This window comes from Abramis brama, assembly GCF_963993115.1.
Source record: "Abramis brama genome assembly, chromosome: 1".
Classification (NCBI taxonomy): Eukaryota; Metazoa; Chordata; class Actinopteri; order Cypriniformes; family Leuciscidae; genus Abramis; species Abramis brama.
This window is the reverse complement of record NC_139963.1, coordinates 42413865-42436633: the sequence shown is the minus strand read 5'-3', so window position 1 is coordinate 42436633 and position 22769 is coordinate 42413865. Positions and strand designations below refer to the sequence as shown.

The 22769-nt window shown below is 40.3% G+C and overlaps 1 protein-coding gene and 1 long non-coding RNA gene across 2 annotated transcripts; both read left to right on the top strand.

Annotated features, from left to right (window-relative positions):
• Nucleotides 1–9178: 9178 nt before the first annotated feature.
• Nucleotides 9179–12763, top strand: LOC311081272 (exportin-6-like; the record flags this gene model as incomplete). Its single annotated transcript, XM_084111732.1, has 4 exons — nt 9179–9278; nt 11142–11254; nt 12325–12484; nt 12608–12763. 4 exons carry the CDS (start codon nt 9179–9181, stop codon nt 12727–12729), a joined length of 495 nt encoding a protein of 164 aa, XP_083967858.1. The 3' UTR covers nt 12730–12763.
• Nucleotides 12764–14616: 1853 nt separating this feature from the next.
• LOC311092565 lies at nt 14617–20430 on the top strand. Its single transcript, XR_014608262.1, has 4 exons — nt 14617–14631; nt 15737–15796; nt 19715–20195; nt 20285–20430. It is a non-coding gene; the product is annotated as an uncharacterized lncRNA (long non-coding RNA).
• The last annotated feature ends 2339 nt before the right edge of the window (nt 20431–22769 follow it).

Sequence of the window (22769 nt, the reverse complement as noted above, 5' to 3'; positions counted from 1 at the left end):
TTTTATTTTTTTTTAAACCCCTTAACATTTTCCTGAGATGTTGTTTTATGAAATACAATCTGAAAAGTAGTCCAATTTAAATTATAATTACAATATATTATCATATTTCCATAAGAATGCTACATTTGATCACTAAATTAATGTCAGACATTTTTAAAGACCAAGGAGAAGTTGTTTTCATGGTGAAACCTCCAAACATTTGATATCTCTGAAAAGTCCTGAATGTGCTCTTTACTGGACACCCAGGTTGTGTCATGTGACATGTATGATGTCAGAGAAATTCACTAAAATATAATGTCCACTACAGTGGACAAAAGTCTATTCCCAGGTCCCAGGAGGATATACCTGCCAAAGATTTCTACAAGTATCTCCAGATCAGGCATTACGTAAAATCAAAGACTGGATCCCTGGAGCTACCAACGAACTGTTACTTGCTTGAAAAAACTCTACTTGGAAACGTGGTTGTTTTGTGTCTAGATTCTATTCTGAGTTACAGACTCTAACAGTAGACAAACTGAAACACTTACGAACAACTTGGAATATGTTGCTTAAAATGTCAATTGACTCTGAGTCGTGGGAGGAAATAGTAATACTGCCCTCTAGAATATCAATCTGTAATAGATACAAAGAAATGCAGTTCAATATTCTACATAATGTTTACATATCACCTTATATATACAGTAAGTACACTCCAGGTGTTTCTCCGAACTGTCCTAAATGTAACGCAGCTAAGGGCACTAGATATCACTGTCTTTGGGAGTGCAAGAACATCAAGGTATTTTGGCAGGCAGTATGCAGGGAAATCAGTTTGGTGATTGGACAGACAGCCCCACTCAGCCCACTCATGTGCCTACTGGGGCTTATACACTCACAAAAAAAATTGTGTCTAAAAATAAGATTTATGTATTTAAATTGCATAACAAATTCCCATGCATTTGGATTACATAGTTTTAACATAAACCAATCAATACTCCTGAATGTGATTCATATGTTTAAGTCATACATAAATGAAACAGATAAGATTTATGTAATTGTATTAATAAACTGAATGTGATTTATATTTGTCAGTCGTATGTAAATGAAACAGGTAAGATTTATGTAATAGTACACAGAAAAACACCCATGTTAAATTAACACTGCTCAGTGTTCATATGTGCGCACACTACAGAGTTAAAGCGGTGTTGAAGTTAATGAGATAATTAAGTGATGATTTAGCATTAATTATGAACACCTGCTGTTAACAAGCAGAATCACTGAAGGAAAGAGAAACAGAAGAACTACAACTGACTTCAGCCACAGCCTTATTGACATCAACTGAAGAGAAAAGAAGACATTAAATCTGTGAAGATCTCAGCAGAGGAGGATTAAACAACTCCACAGACAGCATTACCAGCTTCACTTATTACTAACCAGACTGACTTTATTTCATTTCCGTTTGAATTAAATCAATAGTTGTATTTTAAAGTCACCATGATGGTGGTTAGCGTTTGCTTTAGTTGGGCTCTTGACCATTGACTCTTTAATATAACATTTTCTCTGGCTGCTATAATTATGTGTTTATAAAACACATTTGTTGCAGCAAAAAAGCCAAGAGAAAAAGAGATCAAGTGATGTTGGCTGTTTATTGATGATGATGACGACAAAGTCATCATCATGTAATTTCCTGATTCACTGATCTTGTTCAGTGTCTAATGCTTTTTAATATTGTTTTATTCATAACAGAAGCCATTTGATTTTACAGCATGAAATCTAACAGTGTTGTTTATCAAACAATATATATTTTTTTTTAATAGTTAGTGCACAAAAAACTTTCATCTATGGCATTACTTCGACTCACACAGACATCAAGAAACAGCATATGAATCTCAACAATGGTGACAAAAGATACGAAAAATCCTGATGCATAATTTATTAATGCCGCAATGCATGCTGGGAGATATGGGTGAGTTTTGATTGGTGGTACCCAGCATGCACTGCAGCATGAAGCATTTCATTGATTGTCACCATTGTTGAGAGTCATACACTGATTCTTGATGTCTAAGTAATAATGTAGAAGAGAAAGTTTAATGCACTAAATGTTTTTAAAATTCTTTATAGTATTTGATTAACTGTTGGATCTAATGCTGTCAGGTCACACAGCTACTATAATAAAACAAAATCACATAACCCCAATAATCAAAGCGTTAGACACTGAAAAAGATAAGTGATTCAGGCCACAATATGATGATTACACCTTCATCAATAAACAGCCAATATCACTTGATCTTATTTTCTCTTGGCTTTTTCACTGCAACAAATGTGTTTTATAAACACATAATTATAGCAGCCAGAGAAAATGTTCAAGAGCCCAACTAAAGCAAACGCTAACCACCATCATGGTGACTTTAAAATACAAATATTGATTTCATTCAAACGGAAATGAAATAAAGTCAGTCTGGTTAGTAATAAGTGAAGCTGGTAATGCTGTTTGTGGAGTTGTTTAATCCTCCTCTGCTGAGATCTTCACAGATTTAATGTCTTCTTTTCTCTTCAGTTGATGTCAATAAGGCTGTGGCTGAAGTCAGTTGTAGTTCTTGTGTTTCTCTTTCCTTCAGTGATTCTGCTTGTTAACAGCAGGTGTTCATAATTAATGCTCAATCATCACTTAATTATCTCATTAACTTCAACACCCTTTACCTCTGTAGTGTGCGCACATATGAACACTGAGCAGTGTTAATTTAACATGGGCGTTTTTCTGTGTACTATTACATAAATCTTACCTGTTTCATTTACATATGACTGACAAATATAAATCACATTCAGTTTATTAATACAATTACATAAATCTTATCTGTTTCATTTAGATATGACTTAAAAATATGAATCACATTCAGATTATTGATTGGTTTATGTTAAAACTATGTAATCCAAATGCATGGGAATTTGTTATGCAATTCAAATACATAAATCTTATTTTTAGACACAATTTTTTTTGTGAGTGTACCTGACCCTCTGAGAGCTCACAAAGAGATTGTTCAGTTCTCTTACGAGAGTTCTCTCGTACTGCGTTTTATCAAAACGCTACGGGAAAAGTCTCTTTTCACGAAACACTGAAGCAAAAATTATCCTTTAATTTTCATATATGTAAAACGCGTTGCGGCAGCAGCAGACAGCTGAAGCAAGACGGCTTGTCCGCTCATTGGCTGCTCTGCGGCAACTGCATAAGCCTATCGAGCGCAGGCTGATGCAACATCAGACCAATGAGGGCGCTTCGCGCCCTCCTCGCCACTTCCCGCCGAGACGGGCGTGGCTTACCTCTATAAAAGGAGCTCGAGAAGGCTGATTCACTTGATTTTAATCTCTTCAGCGAAGCGCACGCATCGCTGGATCACGAGGAAGCACGCGTCGTCTGATGCAAGCACTTCAGCGGGACGAGCCCTTGAAGCCGCTGGCCAACGCCGCCTTCTACCGCCGTACCTGCTGCGCTTTCCGACGCCATATCCTTTACATTCTTGTTCTTGTGTTTGTGTGTGTGTGTGTGTGTTCGCTTTGCAACACACACCCCTAAAAGAGCTGCGTCTTTTTCAAGATGCCTTCTCATGCAGCACTCGCGCTCGCTGACGGCGAACGCCTTCACTCCGAGCCAATTGCCTACGGTGACTCTGAGGACTCACCGGGCATCCTTCCGAGGCTGCCCTTCCTGGAAGCGGATGGCGGGATTAGTTTTTCTTTACGTTACAAGAAAAGCTACCCTGCCTCTGCACGCGTCATTCACCGGCGAAGGAGAAAAGAGTGTTCTTAGTCCCACCGTTGGTCGGTCTGACCTCTTTTCTCTCACATTTCTCAGTTCCCTGTTCGGCGACTGGAAATATTATTGCAGCAAGTGAGTCTGTTACACACTTGCCTGCCAGCAAACGCCGAAGAATACATGTTGACGCCGCTTTCAAAGCCTGTATCCCCCTGTGGCTCAGTGGTGGAATTATAGGTTCTCCACGCGGGAGACCGGGGTTCGGATCCCGGTCTAGCGGCATATATATTTATGCCGCCAATGCTTTGCTCTGTAAGTCCCCTGAAGGCGACTGCAGAGATGCATTTTGCAGCCAGCGAGCGCGTAGTACCCGCTTGCCTGCAACCGAACACCGTTTCTACGGTTCCCGCGCGTCACTGGCGAAAGGAGAATGGAGTGTTTTCAGCCCCGCTGAAACTGGGCGATTTCCACTCTTCTCACATTCTGGCATTTTGCAGGCGTCTGAAAATGCAAATCACTCTGTCTGTTCCCCGAGAGGCAACTGCAGACGTGATAATACTCGCGCTGACTTTGACTATGTATCTTCACTGTGGTCCAGTGGTAGATTCTTAGACTTGCGCGCGGAGGATCGGAGGTTCGAACCCCAGGCCGGCCGGCAGAAAATATTTATGCCGCCGAATGCAAATCACTCTGTTTGTTCCCCGAGAGGCAACTGCAGACGTGTTTTTTGCTGCCCACGAGCACGTGGTACATGCCTGCAAGCAAACGCCAGTGCGGATAATACTCGCGCTGACTTTGTCTATGTATCTTCACTGTGGTCCAGTGGTAGATTCTTAGACTTGCGCGCGGGGGATCGGAGGTTCGAACCCCAGGCCGGCCGGCAGAAAATATTTATGCCGCCGAATGCAAATCACTCTGTTTGTTCCCCGAGAGACAACTGCAGACGTGTTTTTTGCTGCCCACGAGCACGGCCGATGATGCTATATGTGTAGAGAAGATGCCCACTGCTAGTGCCCATCCCTACACACTAGCACAGCCCTTCACACAGGGCCCGCGCTCATATATTCGACTCAGGTCGATCACGCACGCAACATAGTGAACGTGCCCACTGCCTAGTGCCCACAAACACTATGTTCTGCATGCCTTGTGGTTTCTGTAAAGACGAAACCTGTGTGCATTCACTCTGCTCAGACAGACAGTGCACTCATTGCAGTAACTGTGCCCGCTCTCCCGCGCCCACACTTACTCATGGTATTTCTGGTGTCCCGGCCACGGCCGATGGTGCTATAAATGTAGTGTCGATGCCCACTTCTCAGTGCCCATCCCTACACACAAGCACAGCCCTGCACTTAGGGCTCGCGCAAATAAAATCGACTCAGGTCGATTGCGCTCCCCACATAGTAAAAGTGCCCACTACTCAGTGCCCACGAACACTATGTCTATCAGATCACAGGCTCTCTGTAAAAACGAGACCTATGAGCGCGCGCGCTGCTTACACAGGCAGCGCGCCCAAAGCAGTAAATGTGTCCGCTCCCAGCCCACATCTACTCGCACACATGAGTCCCACGGGACTCGCGCAGCCCTCCCTCACTCAGCCAAGCACTGTTGTAAGGTCGAGGACGAGCGCTCCGCCCGCTGTATTAAGCGCGCCCCCCGCCTCAAATGCCGCAGGCATAACGCCTACGTTTGTGAGCCCCGTAGCACCTCTGTCGCACGGCGAACAGAGCGCGCTCTGTATCCGGCCCTTAGCCAACCATGCAGATGCATGGGCAGCGCTTCCAGGGGTTTCGGACTGGGTCTTAGGCATTATAAAGAGAGGCTTCTCGCTACAGTTTTTTCGACGCCCTCCGCGCTTCACAGCGCGCGTCGAAACTTCGGTACCGCTGAAAGTAGCACACCTACTTCGCGCCGAAATATCAAAACTGATAAGCAAAGGGGCGATAGAGCTTATTCCCCGAGATCAAAGCGAACAGGGGATATACAGCAGATACTTTCTAGTCCCCAAAAAGGACGGCGGTATCAGACCCATTCTGGATCTAAGACGACTGAACAGAGTGTTAGTGAAACGCCGTTTCAAAATGCTCACGACCAGCAAAATTCTCGCGCATGTTCGCCGGGAAGACTGGTTCATGTCGATAGATCTGAAGGACGCGTATTTTCAAATACAGATAGCGTCACATCACAGGCGATTCTTGAGATTCGCCTTCGAGGGTCAGACATACCAGTATACAGTCCTGCCTTTCGGCTTGTCCCTGGCACCTCGTACATTTACGAAATGCATGGATGCAGCGCTCGCTCCTCTCAGACTCAGAGGCATGCGAGTGCTGAACTACTTGGACGACTGGTTGATCCTAGCCCAATCACGATCTCAGCTCGTAGAGCACAGAGCCATTTTACTCGATCACCTCGAGAATCTTGGTATCACGGTCAATTGGGCGAAGAGTTCACTGAACCCCAGTCAAACGATTTCGTTTCTGGGTATAGTTCTGGACTCACAGTCTATGACAGCGCAGCTGTCGCCACAGCGTGTGCTGAACATTCAGCGCGCGGCGAAGTCTTTCCGCCGCGGCGCTTTCACCCCGCTCAGGAAATTTCAAAGGATGCTGGGTCTCATGGCCTCAGCATCGTCAGTTCTCCGGCTGGGCTTGCTCCGCATGCGCCCGCTGCAGTTCTGGTTGAAAGCGCGGGTACCGCGCAGAGCGTGGGTGTCCGGTCAATTACGCCTCAAGGTCAATCAGGACTGTGTCACAGCCCTGGTGCCTTGGATGGCGAATGACTGGTACCAATCAGGTGTAAGCCTGGGGACTTCCTCGAGGGTGAGGATGGTGTCGACGGACGCATCCACCTCGGGATGGGGAGCGTTGCTCGAGGGCAGACCGTTCTTCGGCCTATGGTCGGAACGAGAAAAGCTCCAACACATAAACTGCCTAGAAATGCTGGCAGTGCACAATGCGCTGACGCGTTTTTGTCCCCACATCAAGGACCAACACGTCATAGTCCGTTCGGACAACATGGCTGTGGTGTCCTACATAAATCGCCAGGGCGGCCTGAATTCCATATCCCTGTACAGGCTGGCGAAACGCCTCCTACTATGGGCTCAGCACAACTTACGCTCGCTGAGAGCAGTGCATGTACCCGGGCTTCTGAATGTGGGCCCGGACAGACTGTCCAGGAACAACGTTCCTACAGGCGAATGGTCTCTACACCCACAAACAGTCCGGCTGTTGTGGGAGAGATTCGGCAAAGCGGAGGTGGACCTATTCGCTTCCCACGAAAACGCTCACTGCCCCACATTCTTTTCAAAGACCGACAGCGCGCTGTCCAAAAGGTGGCCGCGCTGCCCGCTATACGCTTTTCCCCCCGTTTCCCTCCTGCCACAGGTGTTGGAACGGGTCAGGAAAACAAAATGCCCAGTGCTGCTTGTAGCACCGTTCTGGAAGAACCAGGCATGGTTCCCAGTTCTGATGCAGTTAGCAGACATCGCTCCATGGCCAGTGCCGTTGAGGAGAGATCTCCTCTCGCAGGCCAGGGGCTCGATTTGGCACCCACACCCGGAACTGTGGTCCCTTCATGTGTGGGCGCTCAACGGATACCCGTTGGTCTCGCAGAGGGAGTCATGAATACCATCACTGAGGCTAGAGCGCCGTCGACCAGGCGGCTCTACGCTTCAAAGTGGTTCGTATTCTCCAGCTGGTGTACAGCTCGGAGCCTTTCACCCCTCGAATGTGAGGTAGCGGAGGTTCTCTCCTTCCTACAAGAGCTGTTGGATAAGGGCAGATCCCCTTCCACGCTCAAAGTGTATGTGGCGGCTATTTCAGCGTTCTCCGGTTCAACGCTGGGTCAGTCACTGGGAAGGAATGATTTAGTCATCCGCTTCCTCAGGGGAGCTAGGAGACTGAATCCACCCAGACCTCCTTCAGTCCCTATGTGGGACCTTTCTACGGTCCTGGCGGCCATGAAAGGTGCCCCTTTCGAGCCTATCCAGTCAATCAGCCTCAAACATTTGTCTTTCAAAACAGTGTTTTTGATGGCTCTCGCTTCAGTGAAGCGCATAGGCGATCTGCACGCGCTCTCTGTGAGCCCGACGTGCTTGGAGTTTGGTCCTAATGACTCTAAAGTCATACTCAAACCTAAGCACGGCTATGTGCCGAAATCCCTCAACACGCCTTTTCGGGCTCAGGTTATTTCCCTGGCTGCCCTGCCGGCGTCGAGTGAGGAAGGGGACTCGAGTTTTCTTTGCCCTGTTAGGGCTTTAAGAACTTATATGTTCCGCTCTGCTGCCTTCAGACAGACAGAGCAGCTCTTTGTCTCGTTCAGCGGACGTTCCAAAGGAACGGCTGTTTCGAAACAGAGTCTATCCAGATGGATAGTTGACGCCATAGCGCTGGCTTATACTGCCAAGGGCATTCAATGCCCGTTGGGAGTCAGAGCGCACTCTACGAGAGGCGTTGCCTCCTCGTGGGCTTGGTCCAGCGGGATTTCCTTACAGGATATATGTACGGCGGCAGGCTGGGCCTCTCCGTCTACATTTATCAGGTTTTATACCTAGAGGTTCCCGCCTTACAGGCTAAGCTTTTGTCGGTGTAATCTATTTACAGGCGCAACGCGCTACCGACTATACTGGGCAGAACTGTGTAAGACCCACGTTTTCCCACATTAGTGCAGGCTCCCTACCCTGGCTATGTGATGTCATATTCGCGTCTGTGGACATGTCTATATAAGGACGGAGGAAACCCCTCCTGTCTTTAGACTCTCCCTGTGAGGTCATGTTAAGCCTGCGGACGCTACAGTATAGGGAATTAAGGCTCCCCCCCTTATTCCCTGACTCTGTGTGAGTCTATCTGGTGATTATGCACTGTATGCCTGAAATAGCTTCCGGTGATCAGTGTTTTTATCCCAGCACGCACGGCGTTTTGCAAGGGGTTCCCGTAGCGTTTTGATAAAACGCAGTACGAGAGAACTCTCGTAAGAGAACGTACTCGGTTACTAACGTAACCTCGGTTCTCTCTAGAAGAGGGAACGAGTACTGCGTTCCCTTGCCGTGCGTTTGGTTCACTCTGGTTCGCTTCGGCGATCAAAATCAAGTGAATCAGCCTTCTCGAGCTCCTTTTATAGAGGTAAGCCACGCCCGTCTCGGCGGGAAGTGGCGAGGAGGGCGCGAAGCGCCCTCATTGGTCTGATGTTGCATCAGCCTGCGCTCGATAGGCTTATGCAGTTGCCGCAGAGCAGCCAATGAGCGGACAAGCCGTCTTGCTTCAGCTGTCTGCTGCTGCCGCAACGCGTTTTACATATATGAAAATTAAAGGATAATTTTTGCTTCAGTGTTTCGTGAAAAGAGACTTTTCCCGTAGCGTTTTGATAAAACGCAGTACTCGTTCCCTCTTCTAGAGAGAACCGAGGTTACGTTAGTAACCGAGTACGTTTCTTCTAATGCTGGCTCGAAAGGCTATAATGGCCAAATGGGTTGGTAGCGATGCCCCCTCTACTCAGATGTGGAAATCTCTGATATCAGAAGTTGTAACTCTAGAAAGATTGAGGTATTGTCTCAATGGTAAATTGCACATGTTTAAAAAATGGGAGAATATTCTAAAATGTTTGAAGATTAAACACAAACTGTCATAAACACAAACTGGATAAAATGTAGGTACAATCATATGATGAGATGCTGTATGTAAATTGTCCATATGCCCATAGATATGGTTATTAATATTGTTTTCTGTGCTGTTTTTTTTATTTTTATTTTTATATGTTTTGTTTGAAATAACAAAAATGTTTAATAAAAAGAATATTGGAAAAAAAATACATGGTGTAGAAAAAAGGTTTTGAACTACTGCTTGATTTAAACCAACACAGACATCAAGATTCAGCGTATGAATCTCAACAACGGTGACAATCAACACAATAATCAGATAAAACTCTGAACATCACAAAACAAGCTACTAAAAAGCTGCAACAAAAACAACATCAAAAATAAAAGCAGATATAATAATAAAAGAAAATACTAAGGCAATTCAGCATAATGTATTCCTGTTGCAATGCATGCTGGGAGATACTGATGAGTTTTGATTGGAGGCTCCATCAAGTGCACTGCACTTTTATCATCACCATTGTTTAGATGGTGTTACACCAGAGTTACAGCAGGCAGAGAAAAACTAATGTCAGAAAGTCAAGGGTCAAGAGCCCAACTAAAGCAGTCACAGTCACTCTCCATCATGGTGACTTCAAATGAAACAATAAATGAAACAATAAATCATCAACATCTAAACCTCTGTTAATTCTCAAACAGAACTGTAGATGTATGACAGAAATAAAGTCAGTCTGGTTAGTAATAAGTGAAGCTGGTAATGCTGTTTGTGGAGTTGTTTAATCCTCCTCTGCTGAGATCTTCACAGATTTCATGTTTTTTATCTTTAGTTGATTTCATCTAAGGCTGTGGCTGAAGTCAGTTGTAGTTCTTGTGTTTCTGCTCGTCTCTTTTTTCTGTTCCTGTTGTTTCTCTAAATGGACATTCCCAGAATTCCCTGTGTGACACTTCACATTTGATGCTATTTCGTTTAAATAATTATGTTTCTTCTTGTTTTTTTTAATCAGTTTTATACATTTGGGGTTTATATTACATCATATATTGTTTAATGAATGTTTATGGCATTATTTGGAGTCATGTGTGTGTCACCATGATGGTGTTTTGTGTTTGTGTGTATGACACTGTGCACCTTCTTAATATTAACATGTGCCTCAGTTTGTGGAAAACTAATGGTATACTTAAATCATCCTGTGCTTTTCTTTTTTACCACTTGTGTTATTATGATGGTTATCAGTATATTACAAAGATATAAAGCAGACTTTAATACTTAGTGAAATTTAATGATAACATTTATCGGTTTATGTAATATAACGGTTGTCCCGTGAAAACTGAAAGGTTCCTACTGTATTTTTTATGGTAAAATACTGGGAACCACAGCTGATGTTTTTTTTACCACACATTTAAATCCTGCTGAAGGGTTTTTTATTTTGTTTAGTTTTTTTCAAAGTAAGGTTGCTACCATATTTTTTACGGTAAAATACTGGCAACCAAGCTGACGTTTTTTACCGTAAATTTCACAGGGTTTTTTTTACATTGTGTTTTTTTGCCCGTAAATTTAAATCCCGTAAAACATAAAAGGTTGCTACCTTATTTTTTACGGTAAAATACTGGCAACCACAGCTGCCGGTTTTTTACCGTAAATTTCACAGTTTTTTTTTAACAGTGTTGTATAAGCCCTTGTTCGTCATTGAAGGAAGTTTCTGCTGAGTGTTTGTTTGGTGTTAATTGCAACAAACCTAACTAAACATTAATATCTTTCACTGCGTGCTCTGCTTCAACTAGATAATAATGTGTTTTGTGATGAGTGTTTTGTGGTGTTGTTTATTGCAGAAGAGCTGCTGAACAGTTTCGCAGGGCAGCCCGGCTCGTGGAGGCACTGCCTCTACTTCCTCTCCAACAGCAGAAATGAATATGTCATGATGTACAGCCTTACTGTGTTCGAGGTAAAATTAATTTCAGTTCATTATCTTAGGTAGATTAACTTCACGAAAATTGAAGTTTTTTTTATGTTTATTTCCTCTCTTCTGCTGACCAAGGCTGCATTATTTGATCAAAAATACAGAAAAAAAAACAGTAATTTGTGAAATATGATTACAATTTTAAATAACTCTTCTATTTGAATATATTTTAAAATGTAATTTATTCTTGTGATGAAAGTAGAATTTTCAGTAAAATTATAAAAAATAAATCATTATAATATGCTGTTTTGCTGCTCAAGAAACAATTATTTTTTATAAATGTTGAAAACAGTTGTGTAATATATTTATTTCATATTTAATATTTATAGAGGGTTCAAAAGCATTTATTTGAAATAGAAATCTTTATGAATTGAACATTATGAATGTCATTCCTGTCACTTTTAATTTAATGTGTCCTTATTAAATTAAAAAAGTATTCATTTATTTTAAATATATTTTATTTATTTTCATCTTCTGACCACAAAATTTTAAACGGTAGTTTATTTCGCCACAAAATCGGAAGAGATAAAATGTAAGAAATTTATTTAGACTTTAGGATTTCACTTTTTGTAAAATAGTTGTAGTCACCCCCTAATTATCATCACTCTATTTTCTTTTTTTTAAATGAAGAAATTATCATTATAATGATATATTTAAATCGTACCATGTGAGTAGGTGTGTATAGTAGCATTTATTTGTACTGCTGTTATTTTTTTATTCTAATAAAAAAAAAAAAAAAAAAAAAAACATTGTTTCCTTTTGGAGGATTTTTTTCATTAGTACAATCATGCCAGTCTTTTAGTTTTTAATTTTAAGGGGAATTGGCATGATGATAATATCACAATGCAAATAAACAGACCTAACTGGTAAAAAAAACAAATAGGCTTAATTAATTTAATTTCTTAAATTTGACCCGGGTATAGTTATGTAATTATCCTAAAATACAATATGCAAGCACCGGTATCCTCTGCTGTGTTTTACGATATGAGATATGACGACAATAAATCATATTAAAACGAACTGAACTGGCTTCATCTTTGTGGTGTGTGTTGCAGTTATTGCAGTCGCCGTCTCTCGCACCGCTGGGTTTGGTTCTGCTCAAGATGACCTCAGAAGAGCTGGTCTGTCCCAGAGAAGACTTGAGCGTCGCTCGTAAAGAGGAGCTGAAGAAACTCCTGCTGGATCAGATCCCCACCGTACTGAACCTTCTGACTGGTGAGACACTCATAACTGTTTCAGTGAAAGTATATGTGGGTGTAACTATTATTTAAGCACTGGAACCTGTATCATGTGATTAGGCTTGCAGTTTCATTTTTAACAACTCTCTTTTACTTGCAGGTATTCTGGAGACGGTGTGGGACAAACACAGTGTTACAGTCACCACTCCCCCTCCATCCCCCACGTCAAGTCAGGTGAGCTTCTTCTTTCCTCTTTTGCCACTGGGCCACTTTGAAAAGTGAGGTCTTCATCAGTGGTACCAGTTAGTGCTCAAAATCTCACATTTTCATACGAATTCATGCAAAATTGCCACCTAGTAAAATAGTTGTTTTCTTGTGAGATTTGGTTGGGAAAAAGCTGTCTGCAGCTTTTGCTTGTTTTTTGCCACTACATAAATACATTTTTGCATGTTCTTTAATCCTGTAGCCTGAGCAATTTAATAGTAAATTTTTTTGTTTGTTTTTCCATCAAGTAATCAATTAATAAAACATTTAATCTAATTTATATTTAAACTAAATTTAATTAAACTTATTTCATTAGTAAACCTTAGCTAAAACAGTTCTGATGCCTAACAAAATTGTTGTCATTTAATTAACTAAAAATTTTATTAGTGAACTTTGAGTCCAATTCATTTATTTATTTATTCATAAACATTTATGCTGCCTTCACTTGCTGTTGGAAATTTCCTATTTCCCAATTCTGAAGTCGTGATTACGAGCTTGTCGCATTCAAGTCCTTTGTTGTCGGAAAGAATAGGAATCATGGAGGACGCCTGTTTCATGAGGGAATCTTGTAGTAAAAACATTTTTGTAAAGCCCAAATGTATAGAAGATATTTAGTTTTGAATAAAATGTAGCATCCCATTTGTTAACAACCGTATGAACATTAGTAGTATTAACATATACTTTGTGTCACTTTTGGTTGATTTATGACCCCTTTGATTGATTTATGACCCTTGTCACTAGTGATTGACAGGGAATCCATGCGTCACTCAAACTGACTGGTCAGTGGGTGTCAAATGTTTTTACAGGGGGAACGTCTGTATGGGGGAAACTGTTGCTGATTGTATTTTCCTTTGATTGTTGGGGGTGAAATTCACCCAAGCAGGTATTACGTAATGTTGACACCCTGAGTGTCAAAATCGTTGTTGTTTGATCAATAGGGTAGCCTATATGTTAACTATAGTCAAAGTATTTGAGTCAAGACATTCAGGAATACCATTACCCCTACACCACACTGGCTTTATTCATTATAATAACATGCCTAGGGTGTTCTTTTAAGTCAAGTCATCTTCATTTATATAGCGCTTTTAACAATGTAGATTGTTTCAAAGCAGCTTTACAGAGATAAGCATATAATTTAAGGTAACAGAGATTGTTTTGGCTTTATAGCGGTTCTTTAATAAAGTTATTTTCCAGCTAAAGTTAGTTTTGATTGATTCGCTTCCGTCGCAACGATCATTTGTTATTAAATTAGGGGCCGCTAAGACGACACCATTCTCTCTACACAGACTTTAAATGCGAACCTGTGAGAAACGCTGATGGTGCTCACATGCGCATTAAGAATTGGTTCTATAGTTATGTGCGTTTGAATATATGTGCGCAGGTTTGTAATTCCCTACAAACCAAGCCTAAACAAAGTACTGGTCTTTCCTTATAAATTTTGATACAGAATTTTATTTTATTTTGTCAGGTACAAAAAAAACGAATTTTCCCGACAACGCCTTATCTGTAGAGTGGTAAATGTTCTTTTAAGAACAACTGTCTGTGTGTGTGTGTGTGTGTGTGTGTGTGTGTGTGTGTGTGTGTGTGTGTGTGTGTGTGTGTGTGTGTGTGTGCGCACCTCAGTAGGATCAGTAGTACCTGAACTTTAGGTTTTATGTTAATGCCTAAGACAAAGACTCAGACACGTTCATCAAGTCAAAGAGTCCTAATTACCCACACACCCCGTGCTATATTCTTCTCAACAAGTAAAGGTGTCGTTTTTTCTGGAACATCTGTATCTGTTTCCCAGACACCAATAGGATCAGTGTTAAAAAGACACTGAGACACTTCTGCTTGAGAGTGTTTGACTAAGTTGATATTTTTTAGTGCAACTTTACAGCTATCTATGATGTGGGATCACATGAAGCATCAGCACGAAAAGTAAGTTATTCTGTTTTACATTTAATCTGTTACAACTGATTCGAATCACATCTGACTATTGCACTGAGAGCTGCACATTCATTAATGTTTGAGGCTGGTAAACAAAGTGCCACACTCTGGTAAAACCTGCAGATAAAATAAAAGAATGACGTGTGAAGAAATCACCATGTAAAATTAAGACCCCAAATCACTAACAAAATATGTTAGGCCATACAAAATTTGTTTATGATGCATACAGAAAATAGAAAACTCAAATGATGAGCAATTTGTAAGTTTGTTACACGTTTGTAAGTATGGTTTTGCAAATGACTTTTTATTACAACACTAGATTAGTCATCTTGTTGAGATGACACTGTTCACATTTCTTTGTTTGTTGGCCTGTGTTTTGTTTTAGGCGAAGACAAACCGATGTAAGTTCATGCTATTCCACACATGGGAAAACGTGTGTGATAAACGCAGGCCTTTCATTTAAGAGGCTTTTTAAATATATGACTGAGCTTTCTCTTTTTGACAAACCAGTATTTCATATATTACATTATACTTAATATTATATTAAGTTGTTTAACGTCCACAGAATTGTTTATTTCAACACCAGGTGTCTTCAATGTTGGCAATAAAAGATATTTTGTAAATTTTACTCATTTTAAATGGTTAACTTTTAAGGAATTAATTTGATTAATTATGATTCAATTATAACTTGTTCAATTTAATTACTTTTACAATTAATTACTAATTGAAATAGCCCGAGTAAAGATTACAAGCACTTTCTGTGTGGAAAAAGTTGCCTAGCTTTTTTTAAGTAAATGTCACTCCACATTATAGGAAAAGAGACAATTAGCCATAAAGAATACAGAAATCCTCTCTCCTGGTCTATTGTGAAAGTTTATGTCGATACAGTATGGAAAATGATATTTTTCCACTAATCGATGACCCGCTTTACATTTAGTTTCTTTGTTTTGTACAGTTTGTAAAGACTACTCTCTGAGCGTGGTCAAACATGTTCATAGGAATAATGAAAACATGAACAAATACCGCATTTTGAGAATTAAATGTCAGTAATTCTACATGACACTGCTTGAGACTAAACAAATGAAATTTATTTTAGGACATCTTTCTGGTCTATCTACGCTGTGGGATCGCAAGACACAATGAACCAACATGAAAAGTGAGTTATGCCGTTTTTCTGTTACCTATTCAACCATTACACTTCAAACTTTTCGAACTATTACACTTAAAACTCTGCATTTCACCGCACAGTCATAGATACACAGTTCTTTTGTGATTGTCTCTAAACAACTGTTAAGTAAATGAACTACAGTTGATAAGTAGTAATTTTAAGTGAAAGGTGCAATGTTTCTGTCCATGCCAATACTTTGACACCTGTGTTTTAGACCTATGTCTTTTAGGTTTGATCCAGAAAACAGACGGTGTGTTTTATATCTTAATATTTTGTTCTCCTTTTTTTTTTTTTTATGAAAACATGCAGTTTTTGTTCACATCAGCAGAGTACCAAAATGTTTTAGTATATCGTAAATTTCAATAGTTAGCTAGCAAATGCAATTGAACTGTTTATTACTGTGATAATTTACAGTTATATGTGAAACAAGCTCAGTCACATCAGAGTTGAATTGGAACAGTTATTGTCACGCATGTTTAACAGTGCTAGTGTTCTTGGCCTCATCAAAGTTCACACAAGGCACAACGTTTTCACTGTGGTGCGTTTCATTCTTCCAAAGTTCCATTGCTTCAAAGTTTAATTGTAGCATGTAACAGTTTGGAGACATTTTTTTATTATTATTATTTTTATGGTACTTTGGTTTTGTGTGCACTTTTCCTGAAACAAACTGTTTTAGAAACTGTTAACCGTGTGTGTGTGTGTGTGTGTGTGTGTGTGTGTGTGTGTGTGTGTGTGTGTGTGTGTGTGTGTGTGTGTGTGTGTGTGTGTGTGTGTGTGTGTGTGTGTGTGTGTGTGTGTGTGTGTGTGTGTGTGTGTGTGTGTGCGCACCTCAGTAGGATCAGTAGTACCTGAACTTTAGGTTTTATGTTAATGCCTAAGACAAAGACTCAGACACGTTCATCAAGTCAAAGAGTCCTAATTACCCACACACCCCGTGCTATATTCTTCTCAACAAGTAAAGGTGTCGTTTTTTCTGGAACATCTGTATCTGTTTCCCAGACACCAATAGGATCAGTGTTAAAAAGACACTGAGACACTTCTGCTTGAGAGTGTTTGACTAAGTTGATATTTTTTAGTGCAACTTTATGTGTGTGTGTGTGTGTGTGTGTGTGTGAGAGTGTGTCTGTCTGTCTGTCTTCCTTACACTTTGAAAAACAACTGTTTCCTCTAATCTGCTGTAATTTTAGTGATCTCTAGATGTTCTCGGCTTCTCTTTGTTCAAATAAGACAATGCTCCCATGAATTTTGGGGTGGTATGTGGATATAGAATGCAGCACAAGGAACTCTTAAATATTTAATCTAATAAAACATCTATGTAGTGTTTTTAAAAACACCGTAAAACAAAGGTATGAAGACATCTTTCTATCAGAGACCTTCACAATCTATGTGTAAAACAAAATACAGTGCATCAGAGTACAACAGTTTACCAGCAAATTACTGTAATCACTTTTGTTTGAAGAAAAAACGGGTTAATCTCACTAAGTGTGATGTTTTATGACTACTGAAGGTGTCACATCCTTAGAGCATTACAACCCTGGATGTTTCTCACCTACAGCCCAGCCTCCTGAATTTGGTATTTAAATAAGATTTAGGATAGTAAGTAAAAATGTAGTGTTACAATGCTACTCCAAAAACTCCTGAAAACATCTAGAGTGATGTGTGTAACACCGATAAGAACAGCAACAGATGAACAGTTAACAAGCTTAAACAGATGAAGACCTTCACTATCCACTCCAGAAAATTAGTTTGACAAAGTTTCTACGTGAAGATGAAGATTTTGTGAAACAGGACTTTCTGATGTCTGATGATCGTGTAGGAAGATTTGTGTTTGACAAGGGGTCACACACACAGTCAAACTCTACGCTATGGAACCTTACGAAGATTATGTACATCGAATGTGGTTATCTGCTTTTGACTGCCATAGACTTGCCATTTTACTACACCAAAAAAAAAAGAAAAAAAAAATTATTGGTAAAACTAAACTCACAAAAATAATTAAATAGTAAAATAATATTTCATAGTGTTACTTTACACATGTATAGTTTATCCTTATTAACACTAGAAGTGCCAGAATTCCATAACTACTAGAAGCGGTAATTTTGACCGCTAGATTCCAAACTCTATATCTTTAATGATAAATACCCAATTGAGAGATTAATGCATTTATTGTATTAGGATGTCTTTTAAAAACAAAACAACACCAAACTGTACATTTAAACAAGTTTAATTATACATTTATAAATAAATAATATCCGTAGATGTCCTGAACAAAATGACGGAGTTTAGCCTATGTTTTCAAGTTTCCACTGTTAGATCGCGCCCGCGCCTGCCGACACACACACACACACACCATATTCCAGCATTGCAATCTTGACATTGCTGCCAGTTCATTATAGCCATAATAAAATATAATAAAATAGTTAACATATAAAAATTCCACTGCTCTGTTTCTCAGTAGCCTAGTACAATTCGTACCATTTTGCGCCTGTGAAGAGGATGATTTTTTTCCGTCGATATTGGAACGTGAGTGAAGTACAAAGCCTATAATAAAGAATAGTTTAGCATCCAAATACATCGCAAATGTTGAAACATTTTGATTCTAATTAGAGAGTTACGTGAGCCTAACGCCGCTTACTTTCACTTTCGCTTATAAAGTATTTCATTTTGGCTTGTTTATAGTTATTTTTTCATTCTTGTTCTGTTCTGAGTATCATTACATTTAACATACAATATGCTTCAAATGTTTATTACTTAAAAGACAAGGCAATGTAGCTTTTGTGGAAAAAACTATGAATACCAGTCACAGCAGCAATTGTTCTCCCCTCAGCCATTATGGCATGGATAACTCGGAAACTCAAAATTTATATCTCAGTTTCCTAGTAGTAAATATGGCTTGACAAGGTGTTCATGTCCAGTTTCTTACTAGGAATCTCATATTTACGATAATTCCGATAGCATGTGAACGAAGCGTTACTCAAAGTTTTCAATCAATTTTCGTAACTGATTTTTTTGATTTTGGCTTCCAATAATTATAAAAACAAGATAATTAAGGTAAAATGATCATTGTGCACATCTGCATCCTGTCCAGCGCACCTTCCTTTCCTATACCCAGCGGTGCACTTTAGTTCCTCCCTAAAAGCCCAAACTTAATATCCATATCAGCCAAATAAGTAAGTGTTGTAAAATGCAGTTTACTGTTGCTAAACTGTAGGATGTGTTTGATATTAAAGAGTGTTATTAAAAGCGCATTAAGCAGCAAAAGAGACACTGTTCCTCAGGCGGCTTTCTGTGTGTACGCTCCGAGTCGGACGCGGATAAGAAAATGGGCTTTGGATACGCGCCTAAACACTTGCACACAAAAATAAGAAAATAGTAAAATAATATTTCATAGTGTTACTGTACACATGTATAGTTTATCCTTATTAAAGTTACTTCAGTTATTCGGTAAAAATCATTGAGTGATATTCTTTTGTCATTTGTTGTTTGATTAACATTAATGACACAGACAGCAGCAGGTTTATTAGGCAGCTGTCACTTTAAGAGTGTATTGCTGACTGTTTACTTGTTACGTAATTGTTTTGAGGAACTTTTTCTTACATTAGTTAACCTAGTATTAGTTTTTGCTGAAGTATTGATAATTGTGAAATTTCACTGATATTTAAAATTCCTTGTATCGTGAAATAAGGCGATCATATCGCCCTCCAATAATCGTGTTAAATACATTCAAATATACATACATATCGTGATTTCAACATTGACCAAAAATAATCTTGATTATGATTTTTGTCATAATAGAGCAGCCCTCAACCAATACTGATATGATAACCACAAAATGGTCTGTCACTAGTTGAAACTTGCCAATAAATGATTGTTGTGTTAATTGTTGTCGTTTGTCCTGTTCTGTAGGTGTTTTGGGGGGCAACAGCACACAGATGATCCTGGAAGCTGAACGTGCCGCTCTGTGTCTGCTAGCGCTGGAATGTTTGGCTCATCTCTTTAGCTGGATTCCTCTCTCCACTTCTATCACTCCATCCCTCCTCGCTTCTATTTTTCATTTCGCTCGCTTTGGATGCCAGCAGCCAATCAAAACGAAACCTCTGCCCACTTCGAACGGAGACTCCGCCCCTGGAAATCTCCCAGCCAATGGCGGCAGTGGACACGGCAGGACTGGTCAGATGGTGGGCCAATCCGATCGCGCCAGGCTGGGCGTTATGGCCATGAACTGTATCAACGAGTTAATGTGCAAAAACTGCGTCCCCGTGGACTTTGAGGAGTTTCTGCTACGCATGTTTCAACAGACGTTCTACCTACTTCAAAGACTCACAAATACACACTCACACAGCAACACACACACTATCAAAAGCAGATTGCAAGAATTAGATGAAAGGTAAGAGATATATGCACTTGATTCAGTCATTTAACTCATTGATGCTGCTGCTTTTTAACCCTCTCCATCTGTCTGTCTGTCTCTATCAGCTATGTGGAAAAGTTCACCGATTTCCTCAGGCTTTTTGTTAGTGTTCATCTGCGGAGGATCGAATCTAACGCCCAGTTTCCTCTAGTGGAATTTCTAGCTTTGCTCTTCAAATACACCTTTAACCAGGTAAAACTCTTTCATTTAATGTTCCTGGAAGCACCAACTCTAACACCATATTCATATCTAATGATATTTCCTTTTCCTGTACTTTGATTACCCAAACTTTTCTTGTTCCTCTTAATTTTTGACACTATCACCATCCTTTTTTATTGGTTTTAACATATTTTAATGCACATACCTTGTTTTGGAGGTATTTTCAATAATGGTTTCCTGGTAATAAGTTACATTTCTGTTGAAAAAGTCTAGACTTGAAGATGGTAATGTCATGTTCAATATTAAACCACAAGATGTGCGTTATCATGACTAACATTAAAGGGGTCACGTCTTTTCATGCAAGAGGTTATTGTACTATTAAAACATCCTGTAAGTTTCACAACCCAACTTCCTCATTAGTCCAAAACAGCTTTCATTGAATCCAAGCTCAGAAAACGACTCGTTTTGGATTGTCAAATTATGACATAATTGTGCAACGAATAGGGCTGGGCGCACGATATTGTTAGGCGCATCTCATCAGTAAAGCCGGCTCCTTGATTAGTAGTAAATCGCCATCACCTGCTTTCAGATGGAGCGGTGTTAAATTAACACTCCTGGGGCTGGGAGTGTATATGAGTCCACACTAGGGCTGGGAGATATATCGCACGATATTGTTATGCGCATCTCATCAGTAAAGCCGGTTCCTTGATTAGTAGTAAATCACCATCACCTGCTTTCAGATGGAGCGGCATTTACTAATTAGTAGTAATTATTGTGCCGATGCTAAGAAAAAAATCGATCTATTGAATGCGTTAATGTAGCCTTTCCTTCCTGTGACGGGGCGGCCCAGAGACAAGTTACAATAGTTTACAATATTAGCAGATACTGTTTATTGTGTAACCAACATGACAATATCCAGAAAAAAAGATTCTATGCAAAATGCTGGACTTTTAACTCTTTCCCCATCAACCTTTTTTATATTATTATTTTTTTAGGTGACAGCATTTTTGATTATTTTCACAAAAGTTTCATGGCCCCAGAATATTTAGTTGAATGTATATACCGCTTTATTCTAGCTTCATGCATTCTTTTTTTTAATCAACATTTAAATGTGTGTTCGTTTCTTCAAAAAAATATTTTAACAAAAAGCTGACAACAGACAATGTTCTGCCCTCAGAACGTCACTGTGCTCCATTAGACAGATAGTGAACATTTTGGAATAAAGTGCAAGGCGTAACTTTTCTTGGTTATTCTTTACTGTAAAACTGAAATACAAAAAATAATGTAAATATATATTACAGGAAAACAAATACAATAATACTGTTAGATAACAGTCAACTGTTTACTCTCATTTCAAATATTCTCTACAAAGTTCGTTTCAATATTGTCCTAGTTCAATCACTTATTACATTAAACAATCATAACTTAACTATAGCAGAATAAACGTACTCGGTTACTAACGTAACCTCGGTTCTCTCTAGAAGAGGGAACGAGTACTGCGTTTTTACTAAAACGCTACGGGAAAAGTCTCTTTTCACGAAACACTGAAGCAAAAAATTATCCTTTAATTTTCATATATGTAAAACGCGTTGCAGCAGCAGTCAGCTATGGCGAGACGGCTTGCTCGCTCATTGGCTGCTCTGCGGCAACTGCATAAGCCTATCGAGCGAGGCCTGGGGTGACGTCAGGCCAATGAGGGCGCTTCGCGCCCTCCTCGCCACTTCCCGCCGAGACGGGCGTGGCTTACCTCTATAAAAGGAGCTCGAGAAGGCTGATTCACTTGATTTTGATCGCCGAAGCGAACCAGAGTGAACCATACGCACAGCAGAGAACGCAGTACTCGTTCCCTCTTCTAGAGAGAACCGAGGTTACGTTAGTAACCGAGTACGTTCTCTTACGAGAGTTCTCTCGTACTGCGTTTTTACTAAAACGCTACGGGAACCCCTTGTAAAACGCTGTGCGTGCTGGGATAAAAACACCGATCACCGGAAGCTATTTCAGGCATACAGTGCATAATCACCAGATAGACTCACACAGAGTCAGGGAATAAGGGAGGGGAGCCTTAATTCCCTATACTGTAGCGTCCGCAGGCTTAACGCGACCTCACAGGGAGAGTCTAAAGACAAGAGGGGATTCCCTCCGTCCTTATATAGACATGTCCACAGACGCGAATATGACATCACATAGACAGGGTAGGGAGCCTGAACTAATGTGGGAAATGTGGGTCTTACACAGTTCTGCCCAAGATAGTCGGTAGCGCATTGCGCCTGCGATTTCAGAGGTCTAGCTAGACAGCTGAATCGACTACACCGACAAAAGCTTAGCCTGTAAGGCGGGAACCTCTAGGTTATAAAACCTGATAAATGTAGACGGAGAGGCCCAGCCTGCCGC